The sequence below is a fragment of the Coregonus lavaretus genome, assembly GCF_964263955.1.
Source record: "Coregonus lavaretus genome assembly, chromosome: 23".
In the NCBI taxonomy this organism is placed as follows: domain Eukaryota; kingdom Metazoa; phylum Chordata; class Actinopteri; order Salmoniformes; family Salmonidae; genus Coregonus; species Coregonus lavaretus.
This window is the reverse complement of record NC_140010.1, coordinates 4737415-4745464: the sequence shown is the minus strand read 5'-3', so window position 1 is coordinate 4745464 and position 8050 is coordinate 4737415. Positions and strand designations below refer to the sequence as shown.

The window sequence follows — 8050 nt, the reverse complement described above, 5'->3', positions numbered from 1 at the left end:
TACATTTGGCCAGGGCCCATAGTGAAAAGGGTGCCACATTTGGGACACAGCCTTGGTTGTGAAAGTGACTGAGCATCACTGAACAACGCTATCAGGTGACCTGTCCACTCAGCGCTGACACTTTCCCATCAATATAGTGCCTTCAGAAAGTATTCAACCCCTTGAATAAGATCCCACAGTTGACAGTGCATGTCAGAGCAAAAACCAAGCCATGATGTCGAAGGAATTCTCCGTAGAACTCCGAGACAGGATTGTGTCGAGGCACAGATCTGGGGAAGGGTACCAAAAAATGTCTGCAGCATTGAAGGTCCCTAAGAACACAGTGGCCATCATTCTTAAATGGAAGAAGTTTAGCTTAAAAATGAAAGTTTAGTGGGTGCTGGCCCGCTTTTGGAATTTTCTAAATATTTTCAATATGTCGGCTCTATGCCCGGATCGATTTTCTTTTGTCAATATTCTTTAACAAATATGTAATCACTGTTCTGCAACATGCAGTATGCTGATTGTTTTTTTTTTTACATGCCAAAATGCTAACGAAATTAGCCCTGGAGCATTATATAGCACTATAAAATAAAGCAAATTAAGTTTGGAGATTGGTATTACATATTTCAATAATCTAATTCTAGAATTTCAACAAAAAAAAAATGTTTTTATAGAAACAGCTTTCAGATGGAAAGAGGAGATGAGAGGCCAAACGCTGAAGAAGACATGATTTAAGGCCATGCTGACAGAGGCTCTTCAATGTCAGAGTTAGACTCATTGCCTGCGTCCCAAATTGCAACCTAAACGCTATATAGTGCGCTACATATAGCTCTGCTTAATGTATGAGAGTGTCACGACTGTCAGAACATGATATGGCCAGAGGGAAAAATGGTTTGTGAGCACAAAAACACTCTTTACAACAATATATAATTCCTGTCACTAAATCCTTATATTACTCTAACATTAGATTAGGTTGAGTTTATAGAGAGAAATTATCATTCGATACGTCTACATCCTGGCACATCTGTGCATTCCTGCTTTTCCATCTCGACTTACCCCCACACCAGGGTTTCGCCAGCGTTTTATATACGAACAAATTCCCATAAGAGTGTGAGTTATAGATCTGTCATTGTTATTGAAAGCACGTCTAAGAAGCGGTAGATCTGTTCTGTGTGTGTGCCATCTCTATGCTTCCCATTCTTAAGTTTTGTTTTTGTGTATTTTATTTTCGGTTTTGTCCAAACAGCTGAAAATAAAACATTTGTGGTTATTTGTTTTTAAAAAATGTTATTTTTTCTTTTTAGTCATTTAGCAGACGCTCTTATCCAGAGCGACTTACAGTTAGTGAATACATATATATATTTATTTTTTTTACTGGCCCCCCGTGGGAATCGAACCCACAACCCTGGCGTTGCAAACGCCATGCTCTATCAACTGAGCTACATCCCTGCCGGCCATTCCCTCCCCTACCCTGGACGACGCTGGGCCAATTGTGCGCCGCCCATGAGTCTCCCGGTCGCGGCCGGCTGCGACAGAGCCTGGATACGAACCAGGATCTCTAGTGGCACAGTTAGCACTGCGATGCAGTGCCTTAGACCACTGCGCCACTCAGGAGTTTATACCAGGCGGTGATGCAACTGGTCAGGATGCTCTCGATGGTGAAGCTGTAGAACTTTTTGAGGATCTGGGGACCCATGCCAAATCTTGTCGTGCGCTCTTCATAACTTACTTGGTGTGTTTGGACCATGATAGTTTGTTAGTAATGTGGACACCAAGGAACTTGAAACTCTCGACCCGCTCCACTACAGCCCCGTCGATGTGAATGGGGGAGTGTTTGGCCCTCCTTTTCCTGTAGTCCACGATCATCTCCTTTGTCTTGCTCACGTTGAGGGAGAGGTTGTTGTTGTCTCTGACCTCCTCCCTATAGGCTGTCTCATCGTTGTCGGTGATCAGGCCTACCACCGTTGTGTCGTCAGCAAACTTAATGATGGTGTTGGAGTCGTGCTTGGCCACGCAGTCGTGGGTGAACAGGGAGTACAGGAGGGGACACCAGCCTCCTCTGAATGTTTTTCTACACTATACTTGACTCATGGGGCGGCGCACAATTGGCCCAGCGTCGTCCAGGGTAGGGGAGGGAATGGCTGGCAGGGATGTTGGTAGAGGAGGTTTGCAACGCCAGGGTTGTGGGTTCGATTCCCACTGGGGGCCAGTATATAAAAAATATATATATATATATATAATGTATGCACTAACTGTAAGTCGCTCTGGATAAGAGCGTCTGCTAAATTACGTAAATGTACTTGCTTGTTTTGTCACATAAACTGAAATTAGGCAAACTATTAGAATTTTAGCAACCAGGAAATGGCGGAGCGATTTCAGCATAGTGCATCTTTATTGTGTTTCCATCAGGAGTGTGACACTAAAGACTTGTGGCGAGCATAAAACTGTTGCTTTGTGAGAAGGTGTTAAAGTTCACAGTTAGCCATTGTTATTTAAATGCAAGCGGAAAAGTACCCAGGGCCTTGCCTTGGCTCCAAGTCAGAGCAAAACAATGAAAGGAGAAGTTAAAAGCAATGACACTGTTAAAAAAAAAATATAAAAAAAAATCCAACACATTCCACACTGTTGCTACCATTTAGTAGAAGAGAGTAGTAGAAGAAGAGCCTCTCAGGATTACTGACAGAAACATTCTGCAGTTACACCAGACAATATGATGACTGATCTGCTTCCTGAGTTACAAGCATTTTCTACTGCATCCGCTGCTTCACACATCTTTCTAAGACAATCTGCCTAAAACTATTTACGTAGCAAAGGGCCAGACTCGTTTTATGGCAAGTTTCAACAGAGGCTTTTGGGTAGATTTTGTAGACCTGTAAAAAAAAAAAAAAAAAAAAAAAAAAAAAAAAAAGAAGTAGCCAAGTTTGAGTCTAATATTTCATCCTTTTAATAGTTTGAGTTTTAGACTTGCGTTTTGTAAATAATGCTTCCGCATTTGAGCATGAATGAAGAACACATTATGACCCCTTTCATCGTGAGCTTGGTCAGTAAAGCCATTGCGAGAGCGTGGGACTATAAGGTTCTATCTGAAAAAAAAAGATGATTCTGAGATAATTGGCTTTAAAGTTCCGAACCTTCATCGGTTTGAATGGTGACGGCAATGTTGATCTTGATTGCTTTTGAACTTAACAACATGAATTGGGGTATTTAGAGTGCTGTAGAGGTAGATAACATTGAACAGAACAAGCCTATGTCAATAATTCAATTTTGACAAAAATGCATATAGAACCTTATAGTCTCAAACTTAATTGGTAAATTAAAATGATTTCACAGCATTCATGAGAAATTGTTGAACTGAATTAACTGTACTATTCGATTGGGCCTTTCAGTTCAACGTCTCAGAGATGGCCTTATATAAAGACAAGTAAACTGTGTGAACCCAAAAGTATATCCGTCATTCTGTCGGAGAGTGCCCAGAGTTATTAAGAGCCCATAACTACTTTGCCAAGTTTGCAACACAACTCTCCGTGTGTCGATCAACTTTCTGCTTACCCAATCAAAACCAAAACCAAGTCAGAGTACCTCAGGTGCGCAGGGGTGTGACATATTCAGGTGTATATAACCTGAGCTCTGTCTGAGTGGCGCTAACTACATAAGAGCAGGTTCCCTGCACACTCAGCAGAACCAAGGCAACAAACTAAAGACATCCTATCTCCTTCAGAATTGTGTGAGTAGCACTGATAGCTGTCTTTGTAGATGATAGCCTTCTAAAATGTAAGGATTACTTTTGTGCCACTATCATATGAAAAGCATGTGGTTTTTTATAGTTTTGAATGTTATATAATTTGTGTATTATCATCAGGTGAAATATGTATTATTCACTTTTTAGCTTGCACAAAGTTGAACAGGATATTGTGACTTGATGTAGGCTGTATACATTTAGGACGTATTACTATTTTCTATGTAATTATACATCTGGACTGAAAAGTGTGCATATTTAGTTTACTTTATTTTAATGTGATTGCTGATGTCCATTAGCAACGGAATACAAATGTTATCATATAGCCTAGGTACAACTACAAACTACTTGAAAGCGGATAGCTTGGGAGTAAGACGTGGAAGGTTGTTGGAAGCAGAGAGTCATTGATAAGGTTTATGGCTATTCCTGCATTCCTGTATTCCTGTATTCCTGTGTTCCTGTGTTCCTGTATTCCTGTGTTCCTGTATTCCTGTATTCCTGTATTCCTGTATTCCTGTAGTCCTGTATTCCTGTATTCCTGTATTCCTGTATTCCTGTGTTCCTCCAGGGTTTGATTCTGCTCTGCACCACCAGGACCTCTTTACAGAGCCACGACCACACATCCAGCCATGCGGTTCAGCGTGATATTCTTTCTCATCCTAGCCTGTCTGTACTTCACGCTGGCACAAGGTACGTTTAGTATAAATATGATTTAACATGGGTTGGGTATCTGTTAATTAAGCACTTTGTGACAAGTGCTGATGTAAAACGAGCTTTATACAATACATTGGATTAATTGATGAGTTGATCATGGGTTGACATTCATATTATGCATCGTTATACAGGATACTGCCAAGTGGCCCCTTTTATTTGATCACCGATTTTCAGATAGCATTTCAGTCGGTGGTGTTGATGTTAGCTTTGCTTTACTGATGCTAACATATGGGGCAAAGACTGTCAGCCTTACCTACATGCTGTTCTTCATGGGATGCTTAATCGATCCTGTGCACTTAAAAACCTCGACACCTTTTAACAAAGGCGTAAACCTGAAATAGTCAACGGCAAAAAGAAGAGAAGGATGAAGGTTGAGAGAGAAAAAAAATCAGTTTATTCCATTTTGAACCAAATGTCAAAAAATGGAATAAACGGATTCATTTATGTGCAGAGTGGGGAGCTTCTCTTCTTTTATTCATAATAAAGTACAGACGTTGAGCTGTGATCCTCTCCCTGGCCCCAGGTTCCTATGAAGACTGCTGTCTGAAGTACGTGCGGAGGGTGAAGAAGAGTGTTGAGAGGATGGTAACGAGTTTCCGGAGGCAGGAGACGGACGGGGGTTGCAACATCCCTGCCATAGTGTAAGTCTGTGAATAAGGGAGCAAGCACAACCTTGGAAAGGCTTCTACATGACTTTAGTAATACAGAACATGTAAAAAAAGGTAAAAAACAATGTACCTTCAATGGACAAGACATCCAGCTCTGTTATGCATGGCAGAGGTTCACTCACCTCACGAGGTTGAACTACTAACTGTAGGCTGTAAACTTCATCAGTGCTTTGTGTTTTGAAGGTCACTCTAAGTTTTTATTTTCCGATCCACGTCCAGGTTCACGATGAAGGGGGGCAGGTTGTTCTGTGCTGACCCCAGAGAGAAGTGGGTGAATGGACTGATGCTGAAGGTTCGATCCAAGAAGAGTAAAAAGGTGAGAATTTCTACCATTACAACTGGATTCATTGATTCATTGATTGATTCATTGATTGATTGATTGATTCACTGATTGATTGATTGAGTAATTAAGTAATTTATTGATTTATTGATTCATTAATTTGTTAATTTATTCATTAATTGATTCATTGATAAATTGATTGATTCATCTTCCTGAAACCAATATATTTGTTTTCCAGCACACGAGGAGGCCAAAGAGGCTGAGAAGCTAGAAGCTCTGCCATTCACTCTGCCATCCTGCAGTGACGAGTCCTGTCGTAAATCAATACGATTTTTTTATGATGTCTGGTCATTTGAGAGACATTTTTGCTTTCCTACTGCAGAAGGCATCTGCAGAGATCTGACTGGTAATGATGCTACAGTGTAGTTCTGCTATTCCTTTAACAGAGACCCATACCTGTTGAAGCCAGCCCAGCCATTCTGTATGGTTGCATTTTACTGTATAGCAAGCCTGTTGGAATCTGTGTGTGTGTGTGTGTGTGTGCGCGCGTGTGTGTGTGTGAGCGTGTGTTTGTACAGTTGTAATTTTGTGTGTAGCATAAAACCTGTATTGAACACCAACCAAAAAAGTATAAGTGCCTACAATTTCTGATTGAAATCTCTTTGTATTTGTGTGTTCTTTGTATGTTTTCATATTGTGGATTTTTGTCAACTATATTTGTTTTCACTAACAAAGGCTAATAAAGTTGTTTACTGCATTTCACCCTGTTATGTTTATGGTTTATGAGGTATGACACAACTAAGAGAACAGTTCCTTTATAAATGTTAACCCCCATAGACTCAACGTCTAATTAGCATAATTAAAAATCCCCATTAAAATCTGTCAGTTTAAGCTAACGATATTGGATTCATCTCAATCCACCGCATCCGCCGATGTCGCACGTCTGCATCTGCGGTTGGAGGGTGAAAGAGCTAGAGAGGTGTTTGTCAGACCATGAGACATCCTGAAAATCTAGTCTGAAGGTCTCCAGTACCAGTTGAAAAAATAAATGGTAGTATATATGGAGAGTGTTTAGTGACAAAAAAATAAGGGGTTAAATACATGTCAAAATATATACAGTACCAGTCAAAGGTTTGGACACACTTATTCATTCAAGGGTTTTTCTTTATTTTTACTAATTTCTACATTGTAGAATAATAGTGAAGATATCAAAACTATGAAATAACACATATGGAATCATGTAGTAACCAAAAAAGTTTTAAACAAATCAAAATATATTTTAGATTTTAGATTCTTCAAAGTAGCTACCCTTTGCCTTGATGACAGCTTTGCACACTCTTGGCATTCTCTCAACCAGCTTCATGAGGAATACTTTTCCAACAGTCTTGAAGGAGTTCCCACATATGCTGAGCACTTGTTGGCTGCTTTTCCTTCACTCTGCGGTTCAACTCATCCCAAACCATCTCAATTGGGTTGAGGTCGGGTGATTGTGGAGGCCAGGTCATCTGATGCAGCACCCCATCACCCATCCTTGATCAAATAGCCCTTACACAGCCGGGAGGCGTGTTTTGGGTCATTGTCCTGTTGAAAATCAAATGATAGTCCCACTGAGCGCAAACCAGATGGGATGGCGTATCGCTGCAGAATGCTGTGGTAGCCATGCTAGTTAAGTGTGCCTTGAATTCTAAATAAATCACAGACAGTGTCACCAGGAAAGCACCCCCACACCATCACAACTCCTCCTCCATGCTTCACGGTGGGAACCACACATGTGGAGATCATCCGTTCACCTACTCTGCGTCTCACAAAGACACAGCGGTTGGAACCAAAAATCTCAAATTTGGACTCATCAGACCAAATGACAGATTTCCACCGGTCTAATGTCCATTGCTTGTGTTTCTTGGCCCAAGCAAGTCTCTTCTTATTATTGGTGTCCTTTAGTAGTGGTTTCTTTACTGCAATTCGACCATGAAGGCCTGATTCACGCAGTCTCCTATGAACAGTTGATGTTGAGATGTGTCTGTTACTTGAACTCCGTGAAGCATTTATTTGGGCTGCAATCTGAGGTGCAGTTATCTCTAATTAACTTATCGTCTGCAGCTGAGGTAACTCTGGGTCTTCCATTACTGTGGCGGTCCTCATGAGAGCCAGATTTATCACAGCGCTTGATGGTTTTTGCGAATGCACTTGAAGAACTTTCAAAGAGCTTGACATTTTCCAGATTGACTGACCTTCATGTATTAAAGTAATGATGGACTGTCATTTCTCTTTGCTTATTTGAGCTATTCTTGCCATAATATGGACTTGGTCTTTTACCAAATAGGGCTATCTTCTGTATACCACCCCTACCTTGTCACAACACAACTGATTGGCTCAAACGCATTAAGAAGGAAATAAATTCCACAAATTAACTTTTAACAAGGCACACCTGTTAATTGAAATGCATTCCAGGTGACTACCTCATGAAGCTGGTTGAGAGAATGCCAAGAGTGTGCAAAGCTGTCATCATGGCAAAGGGTGGCTACTTTGAAGAATCTCAAATATAAAATATATTTTGATTAGTTTAACACTTTTTTGGTTACTACATGATTCCATATGTGTTATTTCATAGTTTTGATGTCTTCACTATTATTCAACAATGTAGAAAACAGTAAAAATAAAGAAAAACCC

At 40.5% G+C, this 8050-nt stretch overlaps 1 protein-coding gene across 2 annotated transcripts; it reads left to right on the top strand.

Moving 5' to 3' along the window:
• Window positions 1-3625: 3625 nt before the first annotated feature.
• On the top strand, window positions 3626-6141 carry ccl25a (chemokine (C-C motif) ligand 25a). 2 transcript variants are annotated; one of them, XM_084188305.1, is made up of 5 exons: window positions 3626-3706; window positions 4287-4408; window positions 4956-5073; window positions 5320-5416; window positions 5619-6141. In XM_084188305.1, the coding sequence occupies exons 2-5, from the start codon at window positions 4348-4350 to the stop codon at window positions 5649-5651; spliced, it is 309 nt and encodes a 102-aa protein (XP_084044431.1). In that variant the 5' UTR covers window positions 3626-3706; window positions 4287-4347; the 3' UTR covers window positions 5652-6141. The 2 variants fall into 2 exon arrangements, with proteins under 2 accessions (XP_084044431.1, XP_084044432.1); XM_084188306.1 differs by lacking the exon at window positions 3626-3706 and having other exon boundaries at window positions 4275-4408; window positions 5619-6140.
• The last annotated feature ends 1909 nt before the right edge of the window (window positions 6142-8050 follow it).

What these genes read in the sequence shown, in the direction of transcription:
- ccl25a (XM_084188305.1), top strand. Translation starts at nt 4,348, where the DNA reads ATGCGGTTCAGCGTGATATTCTTTCTCATCCTAGCCTGTCTGTACTTC. An exon ending in GTACTTCACGCTGGCACAAG is followed by an intron (nt 4,409 to 4,955) that starts GTACGTTTAGTA and finishes CCCTGGCCCCAG; the next exon opens with GTTCCTATGAAGACTGCTGT. An exon ending in TGCAACATCCCTGCCATAGT is followed by an intron (nt 5,074 to 5,319) that starts GTAAGTCTGTGA and finishes ATCCACGTCCAG; the next exon opens with GTTCACGATGAAGGGGGGCA.